Genomic DNA, 21,470 nt, shown 5'->3' with positions numbered 1-21,470 from the left:
GTTGTCTTCCAAGCCTATCAATTGTGTGGTATTGTTCTCTGAAGAAATCTATGCTACTGGATTTTCATGAAATTGTTAATATATATATATATATATATATATATATATATATATGTTTGATCATCATGATTGAATGATGATCATAAATGTAATCAAGCAATCTCATACAAATGTTTAATGCCCTCACTATCATACTTTTGAATCAGGAGGGCACACCACCGTTGATTTACATGCATTGCCAGTAAACTTACATCACTTTTTTCATTACTATTTCCACTCACAACTAGATTGCGCACTCTTCTTTCACTCCAAAAGACCTGTGAACTAGACACATGACTACATTAACAATGCTTTGAGTCTTTGTTTTGCCTATAAACTTCAACTCAGGACACCATCAAAGCTTTTCTTACAACTTCTTCTATTTGTTTTGGACACCGTTGATTATCTTTGATGAAGGTATGTTTTTGTCTTTCTATTTTTTTTTCATATAATTATCAAGTTTGAATAGGATTAGTTTATACGGATACATGTGGGTTCTCTCACTATCCGCGAACGCTATATACAACTTTTTACGATGACCAAACTCCAGCTTTCACGATGACATTTTAATCCTAACAGCGTTGCCTCTATTTCTAGATGGCGCGTGTGGCAAAAATATGTCGGGTTTTATGCCTGGCTTTTTTTTCCTTCTTTGTTTCCTCTCTCCTTCTCGGTTCCAGAGGCAACCCTTGCACATTTTCAAAGCATCATTTTGATTTTTTTTTTCAAATTTGGTTTCTGCTTTTTTATTGCTATTTGTTTTATTTTAAATTATCCATAGAATTGCAATTTTCTTTCAATTTAATCATCCTTTAGTTTTTTCACCATTCATATTTGATCCTCATTCTTTTGATTTTAATTTTTAAAAATTATTCCCTTGATTAAATTATATTTTCAATTTCATCTCCCAATATTTTTGTTCATTTAATTTTATATCAGATTTGATCTTTATTCTTATAATTGCTATTTGTTTGTTTTTAATTTTTTTATTAAATTTTTTTTTTCTGATTTCATCCTTCAATATTTTATTGATCGGATTTTTGTTAATCTTTCGAATCATGAGTTTGAAAAATTAGATCAAGTTGGCTTAGATTTTTTATCATGATTTCACGTGTTAGGTCACGAGTTTCACATGTTAACCTAGTTTTAACTGAGACAATATTTTGTTTAATTTAATTGTTGTTGTTACCTAATTTACATTTAATATATTATCAAATTAATCAAGGTTTAACTTATTTATTAAATTATTTAAATAAAAAAAACACAACCATCTTCGCAATATTTTTTTTCTGAGTTGAAAAAAATTAATATAACCGGCAGATGCGAAACACCAATCTCGTTATTATTATTAAATGTGGAGTAATTGAGAAATGAAATAATAAGTGCCTCTTTCTTTTTGTATTCCACTTGCTAGTTTATATCTAATCTTATGTGATATATATATTATTTGCGCTTCTCTCTCTCTCTCTCTCTCTCTTTTTCTTTCTAAAGACAAAACCGTGGATCTATCTCCTCCCTATATTGCATTATTTTTGGTTGTTGGTGTACCTGTTATCATTCATCTCTTCATAATTAAATCCATGCTTTTATCTTCTTCATCTTGTTGTTAGATAGATCTAATCTCTATCTATAGAAATTTGGAAAACTTTTCTCTTTCTTCCTCGGATCAGAAAGAGAAATGAGCTCTCTTCGAGCAGATCCGCCGACCTCCAAAATTCACCCAGAAGCAGAAGCAGAAGCAACTACTAGTTGTTTTTGTTCTTCTTCAAAAATCGACCATTTCGACCGCCTTCCTGACTCTCTTCTATTATTCGTTTTCAACAAAATCGGCGATGTCAAAGCTCTTGGTCGTTGCTGTGTTGTTTCTCGCCGCTTCCACTCTCTCGTCCCTCAGGTCGATAACGTTGTTGTCCGTGTAGACTGTGTCATCTCCGATGACGACACCTCCTCTTCTTCCTCCTCCATCAAGTCACACTCTTCTTCTTCTTCTGGCTTCTCCTCCATCTTTCGTTTAGTCTTCGGTGGCATTTCCAAACCCTTCCAAGCTCTGAGTCAGATGTTTGGACCCAAGGTCAATTCGCGAAATGGAAATGGGCCTTCCCTTTCTGTCGCCGCCGATGATGATATGGAGCTGGATCAAGCTGGTGTCACCCATCATTCTCCAACTCAGGTTCTTAAGAATTTTAATGAGATTCGCTTTCTAAGAATCGAGTTACCCAGTGGGGAATTGGGAATTGATGATGGGGTTCTTTTAAAATGGAGGGCTGATTTCGGATCTACCCTTGATAATTGTGTTATTCTTGGTGCTGCTTCTGTCATTACCAATAATAAGATTTCTTCTGCTATGCAACAAGAAAATGCTGCTGCTGTTGCCGATGATGATGATAATGGAAGCATACCGGAGTCATTTTACACCAATGGGGGATTGAAGTTGAGAGTTGTGTGGACTATTAGCTCTTTAATTGCTGCATCTGCCAGGCATTATTTGCTTCAACCAATTATTGCTGAGCATAAGACTCTTGATAGTTTGGTCTTGGCTGATGCTGATGGGCAGGGAGTGTTGTGTATGAATAGGGAGCAATTGGAAGAGTTGAGGGTCAAGCCGTTATCGGCTTCTTCTGCTTCCAAGAGGACTCTTGTGCCTGCACTTAATATGCGCCTTTGGTATGCTCCTCACTTGGAATTGCCTGATGGGGTTGTGTTGAAAGGTGCAACATTGGTTGCTATTAGGCCTAGTGAACAGGCTGCTACTAAGAAGGATGTGTCTGATGTCTCCTGGGTCTCTACCACGTTTGAGGAGCCTTATGGTACAGCAGCTAAGATGCTGGTGAAGAGAAGGACTTACTGCTTGGAGATGAACTCATTCTGATTAGAATAATGGGCCTGAGGTGAATATTTGCATCCCTGCGTATTCATTGTCACTGCTGTATTAGTTTCCGTGTATTTATTTTATGCCTAGTTCCACAACTCAGATAGTTTTTATTTTTCACAAACATTTGCTTATTGTGGTGCAGATTAATGTTATCTTAGTTGCATACATAATTTCTTAGCCATGACCATGTGCGTGCCTTCTTCTCTCATCTTTGTGATGCATGCCGGTTGCCCTCTTGTAGGAAAGTGGGAGATTTGTTTTTCAATGCAAGTCAGTGATCTAGCCTGTCACTACTGTGACCATTAAATTAAGGTGCCGTGTTAGGATTCTCATTGCTTGTCTAGTGAAAGCTTGCGCATCATAATGCACACACACGTCTTTACTTTTCACCAGGATGTTTTTCACTTTCCACAGCTGCTTATAAACTGATCCTGCATGTGTATTTTGTCATTTATTATTCAGAATTTACTCGAGAAATTAGCAAAATACTTTGACTTTTGGTCTAAACAATTTTTAATGCCCTTTCAGGGGAGGCGCAATGGTTTAAGGGAAAGGGGATGTAAATGATATTTCGAGTGAAGAATCAGAAAACAATTTTGCTTTATGCTTTGGCCATAGCCAGATGCAGTGTCTCATGAAGCTGAATCTTTCTTTGGACCACCACCGGGATCCCATCCTCCGTTGATGATGCCCTGCAGTCTTTTTAACCTTTTGTGCATGAACTGACAGCTAAAATGCATCTGCTGCTTGTTTTAATTTCAGGCATATGCTTGTAACGTTCACACATGCAACTAGATGAATGTAGCAAGTGCTTTGAGTTTGTAGTGATTTACTTTAATTTAGAATCTATGTATGTGAATATTGTAGGTATGAATATGCTGCGTTTATGCTACACTTTTTTCATACATTAAGCAATGTGCTTTGGGTTAACCTTAAAATGTTCTCTTTTGCAGCCGAGTAAATGTTAGCGTTTATTTAGTTGTTTTGCTTGTAAATAACTTGAACTTATGGCATGCACCTGTGTAGTAATCCGTGGAGCTTCCACCATTGCAAGTACTATGATAAACCTTGGATGTATTGCAAGACTTGAGTGGTGATGATTGCTAGAGAAGGGTAGTGAAGTTGGGATATAGTGTGTCCTGTCGGTTTAGGCAATGATGGTGTAAAATGCTCCATTTAGCTAGCTTCGGCTGTTGTTTTTCTTTAATTCTTTGTTCATTGATCGTTGCTTTTGTGAAGCTCGATCAAGCAAATTCTTTGGCTTGTATGGATGCATGCCGAGTAAATGGTTGCGTTTATGTGGTTGTTTTGCTTGTAAAATGACTTGAACTTATGGCACCTGTGTAGCAATCCGTGTAGCGGCTTCCATCACAAGTACTATGATAACCCTTGGATGTATTACAAGTAATGTGTTTGTCATTGTGGTAGTTTTTGATTAAAAAAATAGTTTTAAAAAAATTACTTTTCGATGCGGTTTTAAAAAAGTAGTTTTAAAAAAATCTGTTTTGTTAAAACTGTTCAGAGATGGATTTTTATATACAGAATGAATGAAGAGCAGGTCTTCGGTGTAAAATGCTTCCTGTAGCTAGCTTTTGTGAAGCTCGATCGAGCAAATTATTTGTGTTGTATGGATTCATGTCGGTGCTTGCAATATTGTTATTTGGGTTCTAAACAAAGAGTGTGATGTATCTGTTGTGGGTTTTGTTCTTTTACGCACAACTAAATCGCATTTGATTTCTTGTGTCTTGCAAGCACATGCCTGAAATCACCTAGGTTGTCTCTAAAAATCCCATTGGGGCTAATTCTGCCTTATGCAGTGGGGCATCATAATTAAATGGTTAAGGTTGCTTTTGGGTTAAGGTTAAATGCGTGAGTGAGACAGTCTGTTTGCCTAAAAGAGGAAGCCTTGCTTCAGCATCAGCATGGTTTGTTTCAGCTTTCAAGTCGGCTGTTCTGTCTCTCGCCATGTCTAGTCATGTGGTGGTCTTCATGCCTAGAATCTGTTTTCCTTAGAATCATTTGGAACCGACAGTTGACTTTCTAATGAAAATATGGACCTGGTAGATGAGGATTATGTTGCTGTTTGTGGATGGATAGACGGGAAGAGTTGGGAGCAACGACCAGGGAAACTTGGAGATTAAAATAAAACATGTTACATATAGGTTATTACATGGATGGAAGGCCTTGTTTGCTCATGATTTTCTGGCTAGTTTTCCGTGGCATGATACAAAACCAGATCTCGTAGCAAAGTGGCTCCATAATATAGTGTTTGAACAAGCCCGACGCAATCAGAAAGAAACAATTAAGGGCTTTTCTGTTCTTCCTGTGCATTTATCGATGTTGCTAAAGTGGAAAAAAAAAAAAGCTGCCTCATTTTAATCTCAATCTGTGTATAAATGTGTTTTTAGATAATTATCTTACTCGTTGAAAAGAATATGCACATTGTCAATCCCGATTTAAAATTTGATCCAAACCTAACTCGCAATATATACATGTAAAACATTTGTATTTTTCTAAAAATACCCTGGATTACTTGAACTTATTTGAATTATGTTTTTATTTTTAGAATTTTAAATTGGTGGACTTGTAAACTTTGGATCTATTTTTGCTAATTATTAGTTATTTTTTCATTGAAGCTAATTATCTTTGTTAATAATAAATTATTTTTGTTTTTATAAATATGCTATACAAATACATTGAATTTATATAAAATATAAAAGAAAAAAAATTAAAAATATATTATATTATTCTTTTTAAAGCATTATGAAACTAGAAAAAACACATAAAGAGATCGACCAAGATTTTGAAAAAAATTAAACCAAATAATTTTAAACATAAAAGAGAGGGTATTAATATTTAAATAGAAAAAAAAATAATGTAAAGAGAGAGATATTAGGCCCAAGTGAGTCATTTATCATGTAAAAGCAGGTGACTTATAGCTTGCTGGATTGTTTTCTGATGGCTGAAATTGAGTTTCAAGTTTATGGACTTTAAAAACTAATTTTTAACTCATTTTCTATTGAAAACACCTTAAAAACCATATATGAACATCAATAAACTCATTTCCGAACCTAAAACACCCTTAACCAATTTCATGATGACAAGCATTCTCTCTCTTTAAAATTTTTTATCGACATGTTCTCTTCTCTCTCAATACACAAGGACCGAAACATTATGAAAATAAAGTTTGGTATCAAAATATAAATTATCAAAATAAAAACAACTAAATAATAGAAAAGATGAAATTTTAGGGATTGATCTGAAGTTTTCCACACTAAAATCTAAATGAGGCCTTTTTTGTTTGTTCATATGATATGATACTTGTTTTTTTAATTTATATTTTCAACCATAATTAAATTCTAATTTCATAAAATTAGAATCCAATTCATCTTCGAATATCAGTCAAGGCTTAGCATATGCGAGAAAATATAAACTGAATGAAATGAAAAAAAACTTGGTATCGTAACATTTGAGAATGAAATTGCAAAGATTAATAGCTTAAGGACCGAAATGAGAAAAAAAAAAGTTGCACAATTCAAAATGAACAGTGCAAACCATGATAAAATTATGAGGACAATTATAGTGAATTGGCCTACAATGAAATACCCCGCTCTTTTAGTTATATAATTGATAGGTGGTCTGTGCTACGTCGCAGGCTAAGTAGTTTTTTTCCTATCGTAAAAAAAAGATACTTAGACAATGATAGCATTTTTATAAGAGTAAGAAGAATCTAGGACTCAAATCATTGATTCTAATAGGTTCAATAAACTTGGTTAATTTAATAATATGATTATATATATAAAAAAAAGTTAGTGACAATAAAAAAAAATGGCAACGACTAATAAAAGAAATGAACACTTATCAATATTATGAAAAGATACCCTATAAATATTCTTAAAAGATCTCATTCATCTTATTTGATAACGAAGTAAAAATTGAATAAGAACGGGATACTCTTATTAAGAGAAAAATAAAAAAAAATCCAAAGTTTAATTACTAGCAAATTAAACGTTGAATGACAAATTAAAAAAACAAATTTAAAAAGAGATAAAAAAAAAAAACTTGACTCTAGTCAGCATGACAAACTTGCGACCCACTTGTGAAGGTGGAATAACCTCATACAAAATAAATTGAATAAAAAAATAGAGGTCAACTTTCAAGCAAACAAAATAATGAATGACTAAATTGAAAAAAACAATCAAAAAAAATATTGAAAAAAAAACTGAGCCAACCTTAGTTCACTCGACTAACTCGCGACTCAGGATATGAGATTGGAATAACTCCATAAAAAGGAAAGCGAGAAAAGTCACAAAGCTAAAAGCCCAATAATATAATATTGAAGGATATAATTAAAAAATAATAATTTAAAAACACCAAAGTCAACTGAGCTAATTTTTAAAACTCGTGACTTGGGTCATGAGACCGAATTACCCAATAAAAGGCAAAAAAAAAAAACACGAAGCAAAACTGCCAACTATCCAAAATTAAAAATAAAACAAATAACAATCAAATGAATGAGAAACAAATCTTGTATAAAAATTAAATGAAATAAAACAATGAGGGATGAAATTGAAAAATAAAATAAATCAAGAAAATGATATAAAAAATATAGCAATCAAAAGAATAAGAACTGAATCTGATATAAATATTAAATGAAATAAAAGAATAAGGGATGAAATTAAAAAAATAAAATAAATCAAGAAAATGATAAAAAAAAATAGCAATTAAAAGAATAAAAACCAAATATGATAGATGAAAAAAATTGAAGGGGGGTGAAATTAAAATATAATTCTAATTTTATAAATTATTTCAAATAAAATAAATAGTAATCAAATGAACATTAAATAAATTTGAAAGAAAAACATTAAAGGGCAACTTTGAAAAATTGGAGGGTTTGACGCGGAAATTGAGGAGAGAGAAAAAGGAGAAAATGTCATCAACGTCAAACCAAATGTCCGTTGACCACACACGTTGTCTAGACGCGTAGAAAACGTCAAGGAGATTCCAACATTGCCCTAGAATCTAGTATTTGGCCACTAGATGACGTCTCACGGGACGCCCGAAGCCCACAGGTACAACCCACACGAATCCATTAGCTATTTTTTTAATAATATTTCTATTTAATAAATTACCAAATCACCTCTAAATCAATGTGGCGAAAACAAAAACAAAATACATAATGAGAAGATGAAAAATCTCGTGACAATAAGTTTAGTGTTTTTTTTGTTTTTTTTTGGTAATCTAGTCATTAAACTTTTTTAAAAAAATCAAAAGACCTTGAAACCCTGGATACCAATTTTTAAGTCTTTTTTACAGTACTAAAAAAAGTAAAAACATCGATTTAACCCCGGTAAATTTAATGATGCTAAATGAACATCATAAAAAAAAAAAAAACTATTTTGCCTCTCAATTTACACTTCCTTAACTTGTACTGTGTAGAGCAAAAACATTATTACAATACATCAATCCACATTACGAGGAATCTTGATTCACAATACAATACTCCTTCCTCTTAGGTTTTTTTTAAAAATATATATATAATATACAACAATTGCAGCACCATGTATGCAAGTTTGACAACGGACACCACTTAATTTCCCTTGATGAAATGATTAGCTGGTTCTGCCTCTGCCCTCCATCTGTGTATCAATCACATGGTAGATCTTAGCCTTAGCAATCCACGTGAAAGAAACCTGGACTTCACATATTTTTAAGCTACAAGATTTGTGGTACTTAGCACCCCTTTTGACTTGTGCAATAATTTCTCCCTCACTGGCCTGCAAATGTGCCATTTCTATGCGGCAAAGTCATGCTAGCCAATTGTGACTGAAAACCAATCCATTTCATGATTGGAGATGTCACAGTTGGCTTGACAAATTATTATTATTATTATTATTATTGAGAGCAGATACTTGAAAGGAGGGGAATTATACGAGAAACACGATATGGAAAGACAAGCCCCACATGTTTTTTTATGCGCCTGTGATTTGGAGGAGGTGAAGTAGTGGAAATTCTTAATTAAAGCACCTTTTCAGCAAGGAAACCAGACCACTGCCCGTGTGAAGTGTTGGAAACCTACATGATGTCATGCATATTTCCGGTTTCTTTTTTAATGATGTCTCTCCCACTCTCCCGCATGTCTTTTTAGAAACATTTCAAGTGTCGTTGCTCACTTTCATGCCACAAAAATTCATGGTGGATCAGTAAAACGATATGATGGAGATGCAAATTAGCCAATTATACATGTATTATTTGGTTTTGTTGTGCCTGTAAATCAAGCAGTTACTAGTTTAAAAAGCAGATGTTACCGCTGAAGGATGCTAAAAAGGGACAGAGTAAAAGCACCGGCACCATTAAATAATCGATTGCAAGTTATGGCGAAATATGCATATGAAAATCTAATATTGTAAAGCGAATTTATAGGTGAAATATGCATATGAAAATCGATTGCAAGTTAATTCTTCCTCTGTATATCTCTGTTGTGTCTCTTCAATTTATAGGTGATAATGTCAGCTACAATGTCCATTAACATTTAGGCAAGAAACCAAGCTTGAAATCTCCACGATCCCAAAAACGTAGAATATTCTGACATTTACTTGTTAGTGACTGTGATACTTTGCTACGATAATATTCACAAATTAACCCGTGCACTAGACAATTATCACGTGATCTTGACTTGATCGGACTGTGGGGAAAGTGACAGTAATGGGGGTGTGGTGGCTGAAGTGAGAAAGGAGGAGTTTGGTGTAACATGCTGAAAATAATGGATTGGAAAAGATATTTATATTATTTTAAAATGTTTAATTGATGTTTTAGAGTGTTATTTTGGCTTGAATCGTTTGATATGAGGTCTAGAATTATAGGTTTTTGAGGAGTATGATGGATTATTTTTAGGATCTACACTCTGGGAAACTAGCAGATTATGATTTTAGAATCCCAATCAACCGCTCGACCGATTGGCTTGATGGTCTCGGTTGACTGCTTGACCAAGTAGTAAGGGCTACTTGATTCTTTTAGGTTCGATCAATTTGAAAAATATTCATGATCAATTGTGTATCTGTATCAGTTTTATAATTATATTTTGGTCTCTAATCTTAGGATTGTAATCTTTAAGTTATATGCTATGAGTTGTTTTTAAGTAATTTATGTATTTGTTATAGGTTATGTTGACATTTCTTCCCACGATCCTCGATAATCTCTAATTCTATATTTATTTGTCTTTTGATTTTGTTTTCCAAGTGAGAGAGATAATTTTTAATATACATGTAATATAAATATGATTATATGATGAGTACAACTAGTTATTTCTTGAATATTTATATATGTTGTTTTATTTTTCAAGTTCTCATCCATTCTTGAATTTCCACTCGTATTCTGTTGAATTAAATTCTATTCAATATGATATTCATTTGCTTTGATAATTATGTGAATATTTGTTATGTCTTGATATCGGGATACTTGTCAGAAACTTCATGCTAACAAGGAGTAGTTAGTCTATGTGCACATAATAGTCTGTATACCTAGCTGGTAAGAGAAGCACCAGCATGTGGCGACTGATCCTCTTACAGTTATCAGGGGCACAAGCCTCGTTTGTTATCAAAACCTTAGGGTTTTGTCTGTTATTTGTTATCCAACATGTATTTCACTACCGTATAATAATATGCTTAGTATGTATATAAACATCTGTTTCAGTGCTTATGCTTTTATTATATCACAATTTATGGCCTATAACTTATAAATATCTATAATGTATATTAAATGTTATTCTCTCACTGAGTTGATAGAACTTGTCATAATCCATTTTTGGGTTATTCCCCAAATTCATTTTTTTTTCAAAAGAAAAAAATCAAAAAAATAAAATAAAGGCTAGCAACGTGGAGAAAGCAAGTCAGGGAGGATTTCAAACATGTAGGAAAATCAAGCTGCAATTTTGGATGGAATTTGAAGCCTAATTGTACTCCATTATACCCAAGACTGGAGAAATTATACAAATTCAAGGTTAAATTAAATGATTATTGAAAAAATCCGTATAAAAATTAAGTCCAATGACATAATTAAATTTTTATTAGGCCAGTTTGATTTAATCACGGGATTTAATTAGGTGCAAGAACTTAATTATATTTTAAGTGGGTCAACTTAATTTTATTTGGGGCTTAATTGGTGAAAAATTAAGTTTGGGAGCCTAATTTGAGCTTAATTGAGAAGAATAAAATTTTAAGAGACCAAATTTAATTTTTACCAAGTTAATTAATTGAAACCAAGAGCAAAATTGCAAGAAAATCAAAGTTTTAGGATCAATAAAAAATTAAATTAATAAATTTTATAGCCAGTGATCATTTTACTAAAAAAAAAAACACACAAAACTATAAAGGTTCAATTAACTTAAATTATGAGTGAAATTAAAAAAAAATTATAATGATGAATTAAGAGTTAATTGACTGCCGGTATTTAGAAAGACAATTATCACGTGATCTTGACTTGATCGGGGATCGGGCAAAGCGAAATATTGATGCCAAAGATGGCATATTGGCATGTCAAGGCTGAAAATCTACATTTTTTCAACTTGGCATTCAGAAGGTGCAAAACCGCACCGTTTAGAAATTTACAAATAAATCCTTGAATTTCTCTGATTTTTCAATATACTCCTTGGTCTTTTGAATTTTCAATTTCTATTCAATTACGGTTTTAATTTTTTATCTTCCTTTCAATCTCATCCCTAAGTGAATTAATTGAATCCTCTAATGTGGCTGTTTTTTTCAATTTAGTCCACGGTTTCTAAAATTATACAATTTTGATCAATTTTGCCCTAATTGTCACTTTTTCTCTTCAATTTCAACCCTGATTGAATAAATTCAAAGCCATAATTTTTTATTCTTCTCTAGTTTAGTCCTTCATCCTTTAATTCTTTGAATTAAATCCAAATTAAGGCTTTTCAAAAAAACCGATAATTGTCAATGGCTGCTCTTAACTACTGCAACTTTCTTGGTTTGCCTCCCACTAACTATCAAGCCATTCTACAAACACCTGTGCTGCCATAATTATTATGTTTCTTCGTGCCTTGAACAATTTCATCACCCAAGTTAAAATTCACGCTAGCCCCTTTACTTGCATGAACCATTGCACACTACCGGATTTCACCACTGTTACACAACTGTCACTCATGACATCTTTCCTGTAATATTTTCTTTGAAAATATATTAAAATAATATTTTTAAAATTTTTTTAATGTCAGCACATTAAAATGATCTGAAAACACCAAAAAAATTATTAATTCAAAGTAAAAAAAAAATTCAATTTTTTTCAAAAACACTTTTAAAACGTAAAAACAAACATACTTCATTCCTGAGAGATAGTCATCAAAAAGTTATCGTTACATGGCATGTTTGTGTGTGAATATATATACACTTCTGGAGTATAATTTGAATTGGAAATAACACAAAATCAAGAATACAGGCACCCCCACAAACATTAACCCCATACCTTAGATATGATATGTCCATACAAATGAAGAGCATTGTCTACAACACTAGAACAAACAAGGGTTTCTTGTGATGTGAATAATGAAACATCTCAATATATATACTTTCAAAATTGCAGCTAAATCGGTTAGCGCGCATGAAATTCCAGAGGTCACACCTTTAAAGGCTAGGGGGCACGATTATTTTCACTTTTAATTTTAATTATGTTATTTTTCCGGTGAACACAAGCAACACATCAAAACCTGGTAAAATTTTGTGTGTGTGTGTGTGTGTGTGTGTGTGTCTATATATATATATATATATATTGCCATGTTAGCCATCCTTGTCCTAGCTTTAGCATTAAGCGAATAAATGTTGGGTTCTTGGGCTACTTCAAAACTTGTGAAATCCAACATGCGACAAATCAATCAGCAGTCGCCTTTTTCTAAAGCAAGAAACTCGACGGAAAAAATTGCTTCTCCAAAGAAGCAGTTGTGGCACGAATTCTATCTCCGACTTCTTATAGGTTCGGCAATAAGCATATAAATACATGCCGGATAGGACACGCGATTAATAATAACCACGGCTGTTTCTATCATTATTGCCCATTTGGCCAACTGTTTGATTCTTTGGGTGGCATTTGAAATGTTCAACATCACAAGAGCGACGGCGGCACCAAAAAGACTTAAAATGCACGCCCAAGGACTGCCAAGTAGCAACAATGAAGCCCTGGAACCAGTTGGTGCCTGCCAATTAAAGTACTTTTTCATCTTCAAGTGCTATTGCTAAGCATTTAGCAGAGGCAAGGCACCACATTCAAGCAACACAATGTTCTTGGTCATTACTTTCCGCAGGGTAAAAATCCCAACAATCCAAGATCATGTTTGATTTCTCATTAAACTGAAGCAGCATCAAATTTACCCTGATGGACTGGTCATCAAGAAATATCACCAGCAACAGTTCTGTGCACAATGGATACTTGCAGGGGTGACCAAAATGAGACACCGACCAGAACTGTTCCTATCCCCAAACAATTTCGCAACCAAAAGAAGAACAAAAATGTTGGTTTCCGAGAAACTTGAGTGAATCAGCTTCGAGAGGCAGATTCCAATACAAGGCTATTTTGCTCAGCTAATGGTATAGACAATTTCAAAACAAATGTAGACATGGAAAAAAGAATAACATCAATTTGAATCGTTTGTTATATTTCTTCAAAACACACAAAGCTTTGCACGCATAGATTAATGCATCCTCACATGTGAATGCAAGCTGAAAGACTTGAAAATGGATAAAGCAGAAATACCAACAATTTCAGAAGCATAATAATAAGGTATCATCCAATGCAAGGAAGGAAACGGAGTCGCTCATGACTTGCTGCGATTTCCCCATCTTCACTCTCCTGTACCAAAGTGAACCACGGATAATTTATGTGCATGCCATTCACTAAAAATTGGACAAGATGAAAAACAATTGCAAAAGCCATCAGTGAAGCAAAATTCTCTCCAAAAACACCAAATAGTCTGCCTTCTGAAGTTTAACATAGATGGTGCTGGACTTAAGATCATAAATCCATACACCATCCTGACATCAGAAGATCATTCCACTCTTATGGGAGAATTTGAACAAAGTTTTGACGCCAATTAACAAATCACTCAAATGTATGCAGATGGCCAGAACACAAATACAAGCTAGCTATAATATGCCATCCAAAGTTGGAAAGAATACATATTTGCAAACCAAACATCACTAAATCAAAACCGAACAAAAGCATGATTTACTGATATCACTTCATCAAGTTCATTAATGCAACACTAGAACATTAAGCTTCTTAAGCCGAGGTGTTCGTTTCTTATGTAGACGGAGCTCATGCCCATTAATTAATAGTAGATAGTAAAAGAGAAAACAGGCACTTGACTAGGTTTTACTCAAACAGGCGAGATTTTGAACAACAGTCACAAATCTAGTTTTGTTCATTGGATGTGGGGCTACTGTAAACCAGTAAAAACCCATGATTTTGGGAAGCCCAATACCCTAATCTAGTTATGTAGGGTTCCTTTTCCAATTGATTTTCTATTTAATTCTTAATTTGGGACTAGTACGAATTTTAGTGCAATATAAAAGGATCACCTGTTCCATGTGATGGGAGGTCTAGGATAATGAGATTCGTTTAAAGGCTGAAGACTTGGGTGACCTTTCTTCCTCTCCTCTTTCCTCTTATGTATTCCTCTCTTCTATTTAGTAATCTTGGATCACTATATATTGTAATAATCCCAAATCCCAATTCTCCTAAAACGGATCCTTAATCATTTCTAATTCCATACACATCAAAGCCTAAAGCCTTATTCCTACCTAAAACCCTTAATTTCCAGTTATAGCTCCCCACAAATTCTTTTGAGAGACGAAAATTCAAAGCTGTCCTGCATCTTGAACGTAAATTGAGAAATCCACATCCATACCAAAGATTATTTTCTGGGGAAATTTACTAGCCTCATTTAATATTCTCCCATCACAAATTAAAAGCATGAGAATTTTACTAGCCTCCATTGATCAAAAGCACACAACTTAACTCTTTACGTTTAACTCTCCCATCATTTTTACATCATGAACCAACCAAATGTGAAAGGAGATGTCATCTTATTTAACCCCATCATCAAATTCAAAACGAACTAAAAATATATATCATGCTCTTTCATAGTTGATTGGTTAATAGTCTCAAGTGGTGAACTAAATTCACTTAATAATTTATCTTCTTGTTCAAGATTTCCTTTCTAATTATGCTAAATACACAAAAATGAGAGCTAAGTAATGAAACATTTTTTGTTCTTATTTTGAGAATAGCTTATTTTTTAAACTTGAAATGGCTTCGATGAGACTGAGACTTAGTAAAAGATTATTTTTCAATCACTATTATTTATGCCTTGAGTTTCTATCCTCTTATATTGCTAGTGGCTTCAAAGGTTAATAGCTCGAGGGGTAAGCATCCTATGATCTCTAAGTTGTTTTAGCTTTGCTTACCCCTTGAGCTAAGGTGGGGATTCAAGCAAAGTTAGTAATTTTACGCCAATTTTTTTTTATTAATGTAAATTTTACAATTTATTAAAATACTAAACAAAAGCTGATAGTCATTAACACATTTAGTTTCACTTCAATAATATATTTTTATATATATAATGTGCTCATTCCAACATGTTTATTTTCATTTTGTTCAAGGATATGGCAACATGCAAATTTTTGTTGGATAGTTAAATCAGAAGAATAAGTGTGCATTTAGAAACGCGGTTGAAATCATGTTTCCTAAAAATTAATTTTTTTATTTTGCTTAAAATTATTTTTTGTTTTTTTTATTATTTTGATGTGCTGATGTCAAAATAATTTTTAAAAATATTATTTTGATGCATTTTCGAGCGAAAACTTTAAAAAGCAATCACTATAACACTTTCAAACACTAAATGAATATTCAAATTTTCAGAAAATGAATATCATTGAAGCAAATGATTAGAATTAAAAAAAAAAAAGAGCAAATCAATAGAGGACACTGACGTGGTAAATGCATCCTATGTTGTGCCAACTAACAATCCTACCATCCCTAATGTCCAACTTAGAGGAAGAACACTAAAATAAATTCATGATGAGCTTTATGAAAATCAACTTTTAGTCTTTTATGTTCAATACTAGTTATGCAAGAAAAAGAGTAAAACATTGATACATTATCTTTGTTTATCAAGGAAAAAATAAAACAACAATGGCATTTACCATTCTAAGTGAAAAACACTTTAAAAAGCAACCGCTATCACACTCTCAAACACCCCTATAGGAAACTAATTGCTAACCAAATGCTAATTTTTTTTTGCATCCTACCAATTATGAAATATTAACATATAGACCAGTATTGTAACACACATTCCTATCTATTTAATGATCAAATCATCCTGAGTAACAGATATTTGAGTAACAGATATTTAAGCTAAACGAATGAGTGAAACTCTTAAAATGGTTCATGGATGTGCAAAAAACCGTGGACTTACATTTTTCCTTTCATTTCTAAGATTTTAGATTTCATAGCATATCTTCAGATGTGCAATTAGCAGTTAGTTTTGTATATTAAGGTAGTGTTTAGATTGCGGTAGTGGTTGTTTTTCAAAGTGTTTTTCCCTTGGAAATACATCAAAATAATTTTTTTTATTTTTAAAAATTTATTTTTGACATCAGCACTCTAAATAGTGAGTAGTCAAATGCAAAGTCTGTCTTGGAATGTAATGGAAATAAGAGCTCTTTGTGAAGCCGGCCACCTAAGGCTTGTCCATGATGGCAATTGCTTTATTAGGAATGCCGATGATAATAATTACAAGTGCATACATTCAACATTACCTACGCATGTTTTCTAATTATATTCAAAATTTTGCTCGAGACAGTTAAAAATGGGAACAATAATTAAGGTAAACGTGTTCTAAACTACACTTTCTTTCAGATTTTGTAAGCTCAATGAACCTGGAGTCAATATCAGTAATCAAAGGTTAAATTTTCTACTTTTGCTTAGAGCACATGAAACTTAAATGCGAAACAGTAACTTATAGATTAAAGTATAAATAAATCAATTTCAACAAAGCAATTTTTAAGTAATCAAGCACATCTTGCATCGTCTACCTTTACAAATAATACTCTGAATATTTTTATGGCAATACAGATTTGTAGCTCTAGATTAGGGGCAATTTTTATTTTTTATTTTTTATTTTTTATCCTGTAACATTCATGTTTATAGTAGCATTATCTATTAATTATATATCCCAGTTTCTAATTAATTAATTAATTAATTAAAGTACTATAAGAGTGTAGCTATGTATTTCAGTACTGTTTATACACGTTTGTATTGAATAGCCAAAAGAAAACCCTCCTCACAGGGTAAATTAAAAGATGGTATTTTCCCCTAATATATATTTCTTTGCTCACCTATTTTCTGTCTTTTAAAGGAGGTTATGCCATCAGGTTGCTCTGAAGCTAAAACCTTAGCGCCGATCCATTGCATGAAGTTTTGAAGGGAAAAAAACAAAACTGGGATTCTAAAGCTAAGGTTTCACCCTCCAAACCTAAAGAGAAAAGGTGAGCGCTTGTTCCAGGAAATGCCAACACCTGGCTCTAGAAACAGATACTCTAACACCTGGCCTGCCGGTACACGATGCTAGGAAGAAGGGAACCAGCAAGAGAACAAAAGACAACCAGCCGATACCCTATTCTTAGCAATCCATGCAGGAATCAAATGAAGACAATAAATAAATACTTAAAAGTAACACTCATAGAAGAATTCAACCAATGGCTAACTTAATTTATGATTACCAAGAAGGAAAGCTATATATTATTATAACTATACTCATCTTTAGTGGGGAGTGGTTTTATGCAATCCGCATATACCCAAGAATCAGCAAAAAGAAAGAAAACCATACATAGAAAGAGGCAAATTACTGTAAGAGATTAGAGAACCAATATAACTAAAATCTAACGCGTTAAGGGAAAAAGTAAAATTACTGTGAGAGAACTAGTTTTGAAAGATTGGGCTGCTCTTATGTTACCTGAAAGGAGATGGCGCAAGAAACACAGGTGCCTCCGGGCATTAATCAGTTCTTCCCTTTGCCTTTCTGGTCAGAATGCCTGGTTCCATCGCCATAACAGAGCTGCAACCCATGTGGGAACTGATGTTGGTGGTGGTGATTCTCCATAGCTTGTTGTGGTGCACCAATAAGGAAAGGTACGTTTGTGGTGGATCCGTCTATGGGAGAAGAAGTAGAAAACCTCTGGAGGTGAGAGAAAAGAGAAGGTGACGATGAATTGGACTGAAGGGTCCCCCTGTTGAAACCAGCAGCAAGGCTTGAAGATATTGTAAAATTCAGATTATAATCCCCAACTGTTTGTGTTGTGGCCGCCACTGGCATCAAATGATCTGAAATGAAGGGAAAATGTTGCAACTGCTCTTGGTGATTCTCTCCTGATACATTGAATGGCGGGACCGACATTGTCATTGGTTGTGGGATTGAGTTCCCTAACTGGATTTGCCCTGGAAACCCCGATGAATGATGAGTTGTCCGTGACGAGGAGGGCCCTAAAAGCCCTGTGCTGATGTAATCCATGGGGGTCGAAAGCCACTGCCTTGCAGCAGCTGCTTTTTGGAACAAATTTGCCTCAGAAGGACTAGCAGCATTGTTGTTGTTGCTGCTGCTGCTGTTGCTGTTGTTGTTGTTGCTAACACTACCAATCCCCCCAGTTAAAAGCTCAGTAAACGTGGAGTTTTGAGAGATGGGGTTTATGTTGTGGTGATGTGCAATACGAGAATCATTCTCTTTCTCCTTGGCTGTTCTCTCTCTGGCTCTCTCACGAGCCTTAACACGACTATCACGAATACCAGATCGAGCGAGTGATAACCCTGAACCTTTGCTCGTCTCAGAAGTGCTACTGCAAGCAGATTTAGATAGAGAGAGATGCTGGTTCTGGTTCTGGCTCTGGCTAAAATTTGGGTCATTAAGCTCAACATCAGCTGAATCAAATCCTTGCTCGGTACCATCACTTGTTCTTTTCTCATCGCTTAACTGCTTTGGAGTGTCAGGAAACGAATGGTTGAGTGGAGGGAGCTCATTGATTGCATCCTGAGCTGCTTTAATCAGCCATTCTACAGCTTTACTTGGTTGATCATAACCCAACCGATCTTGGAGATCATAGAATTGAATGGCTGTGGTCACCGATAAACGTACTCTCCGGTCCCTTAACCCCTGTGAGGTCCATACCTTGCTATGCCGATCTTTTCCACCAGATGCTCTAGAAACCCTAATTATGCGTGACGAATGGTGCCACTCACGAAGACGATTGATGGTCCCACCAGCACCACCACCGTTGTTAGGATTAGACCTCTTGACCCCACCATCTTCTTCTTCATCAGGATATTGGTGGTCACCATACCCGTTTTGAGCTATTCTGCTGGAGTCATTTCTTCCATTGCCAACTCTAGAGAACTTACAAGGTTGTCTCTGAATCTCCTCCGCCTCCATAGCACTACTTTCATGCCTTATCTCCAATTAAAAAAAAAAAAAAAAGGAAAAAGAGCTCCGCTTTTATTCCCTTTCCCTGCCTTTGTTAGTTTATTACCACTGGCTTGACTTCTACACCTCTTAGTTTTCCCTTATCTTCTGTTCTTCTTGCAGGTAGAAAGAAAGAGATAGAGAGGACTAATTGAAGAGAGGAGTGCAGGTGGGGTTGTGTCCCCTATGCATTGATGACAATAACACAGAGAGGAAGAGAGAGAGGGTGATGGAGCACTTTGGCTGTGTTCGGTGACAAAGGGCTTTTCTTTTTTCTTTTTTTTTTCAAAAAAACAGCTTGATGCATCACAGTCCAAGTCAGAACAGACCCTCCTCTACACCTTCTCCTGTACGCTTAAAGCTTTCTTTTTCGCAGTTCTGCTTCTGCACACAGTCCTCTCTCTTTTTTTCACAAAAGCAAACCCTCTCATCAGCTCTGCAACAACCAAAAAAACCATAAATTAATAACAGTAACAATAACAATATAACCTATATTATGTAGATCTGACCCATGATTTATTGGCTTCCTACACACACACACACACACACACACACACACACACACAAAGAGCTAGCTTATAATTAAAACCTAGCTAGCTAGCTTGAACACAGCTGCTTATATAATACACCCTGATGGGATTGCTTGAAAATTAAGCTAGAACGAGGAGCAGTAATTGCGAACAGGTAGCCGATCTCCGCCAAACCACCTTTTTTTTTTCTTATGGTTTGTTTATTAGCTTTGGCTGACCCTAAAAATAGCAGACACTAATACTCACTGTAGCTTGCAAGAACAATAAATGACAAAAGTGTTTCAAAATTACCAACAAGGAATAACTGGTTTAAATAAATAAAAGCAATAATGTTAGGTCTTCTTACAGGTGTCAAGCTCTTAAAACCTAGATATGGAGATTTTTCACCAATTTGTCTACTTGACACAGATCTCTACTTATTTGCAACCATAACTCACAGATCTAATCTTTTTACTGCAAAACAACTTACATATCAAACAGATTATTCGGCTCATTCTATTCTTCTACGGCTCATTCTATTCTTCTAAAATAAATGAAATGTACTAATTTCTGAGCTGAAACCTTGCCCAGATCAGTTTCTTTAAAAGAAGACGACACGGTATCGAATTACTTTAAGCTAGCTAGCTTTTTCATTAAGAACAAGGGGGGGAAATGCAATCCCAGCTCGTAAGGCAAGACAGAAACTCATTGGCATCATCAAATTGCTTTCTTTTCAAGGAAAAGAGAAACTTGTTAGAGTTTTAGTTCTCAAGAAATTGCAGGTTGCAAAACGGTCATTGAGTAGCTCATATATAAATATATAATGCATAACCTAAGACTCACCATTTCTTACCAAAGTGGAGCAACTAACAAGAACTTGAATTCAGATGATAATTAATATATATAAGCAATTTTCATCTTTTTTTTATATATAAAAAAATGTGTTTAGGGTTGGAAAGAAAATACCAAAGGAAGGAAAATTTAGCAAAAAGTGAAGAGTTAGCTAAAAAGGTGTTCCGAAAGTACAAGAAGAAGAAAAAAGGAAGACGATGGAGAAGGAGAAGGAGACGGAGACGGAGAAGTTTGTGCGTGTTTCATACCACTTCGAGCAAACCACGGAGCTTATCGGCAAAGGACAGACACTGCAGCGTTCCTTCACCACTTTATTATTATTATTATTATTATTAATATAATTATATATCTTTCTCTTCTCCTTTTGCCCCACTCTCACATCCTTTTTTACTCTCCTTTGCCATTCTCTCCAAATATCTTTTCAGCCAACCATCTACGTACACACAAAAAATGGAAAATACACATTTGTTTATTCCACTACCCCTCTCTCAATAAAATAAATACAAATTTAATTCTCTGTCCAATAGCTACCGTCCTGTTCTGGCTGTACAGTAACAATAATACACTCTGTTTTGTTTTTACTGGTCGTAAGAGAACAAGAGTTTCAAGGGGGGAAACAAAATGAAATTTGCGACTATTGCGGTAATATTTCATTTTCATGGTATGTTTGATTATGTGT

At 34.3% G+C, this 21,470-nt stretch overlaps 2 protein-coding genes across 6 annotated transcripts; one reads left to right on the top strand and one right to left on the bottom strand.

The window, feature by feature from the left end:
* The first annotated feature begins 1,480 nt into the window (after window positions 1–1,480).
* On the top strand, window positions 1,481–3,849 carry LOC7490831 (F-box protein At5g46170). 3 transcript variants are annotated; one of them, XR_002981581.2, is made up of 3 exons: window positions 1,481–2,927; window positions 3,153–3,223; window positions 3,440–3,849. XR_002981581.2 is itself a non-coding variant. In XM_006384021.3 (2 exons), the coding sequence occupies exon 1, from the start codon at window positions 1,718–1,720 to the stop codon at window positions 2,906–2,908; it is 1,191 nt and encodes a 396-aa protein (XP_006384083.2). In that variant the 5' UTR covers window positions 1,482–1,717; the 3' UTR covers window positions 2,909–2,927; window positions 3,440–3,849. The 3 variants fall into 3 exon arrangements, 1 of the variants encoding a protein (XP_006384083.2); XR_002981580.2 differs by having other exon boundaries at window positions 3,054–3,223; XM_006384021.3 differs by lacking the exon at window positions 3,153–3,223 and having other exon boundaries at window positions 1,482–2,927.
* A 9,687-nt stretch (window positions 3,850–13,536) lies between these two features.
* On the bottom strand, window positions 13,537–21,204 carry LOC7470181 (transcription factor TCP2). Of its 3 annotated transcripts, none has more exons than XM_024599238.2 (3): window positions 21,040–21,204; window positions 17,934–19,866; window positions 13,537–13,768 (listed from the first exon to the last, which is right to left on the bottom strand). In XM_024599238.2, exon 2 carries the CDS (start codon window positions 19,398–19,400, stop codon window positions 17,979–17,981), a length of 1,422 nt encoding a protein of 473 aa, XP_024455006.1. In that variant the 5' UTR covers window positions 19,401–19,866; window positions 21,040–21,204; the 3' UTR covers window positions 13,537–13,768; window positions 17,934–17,978. The 3 variants fall into 3 exon arrangements, with proteins under 3 accessions (XP_024455006.1, XP_002305700.2, XP_024455007.1); XM_002305664.4 differs by having other exon boundaries at window positions 20,783–21,043; XM_024599239.2 differs by lacking the exon at window positions 21,040–21,204 and adding an exon at window positions 20,020–20,165.
* Window positions 21,205–21,470: the final 266 nt, after the last annotated feature.

The sequence above is a fragment of the Populus trichocarpa genome, chromosome 4, assembly GCF_000002775.5.
Source record: "Populus trichocarpa isolate Nisqually-1 chromosome 4, P.trichocarpa_v4.1, whole genome shotgun sequence".
Taxonomy (NCBI): domain Eukaryota; kingdom Viridiplantae; phylum Streptophyta; class Magnoliopsida; order Malpighiales; family Salicaceae; genus Populus; species Populus trichocarpa.
Note: the sequence above shows the minus strand (reverse complement) of the source record. Positions and strands in the feature narration are given on the sequence as shown.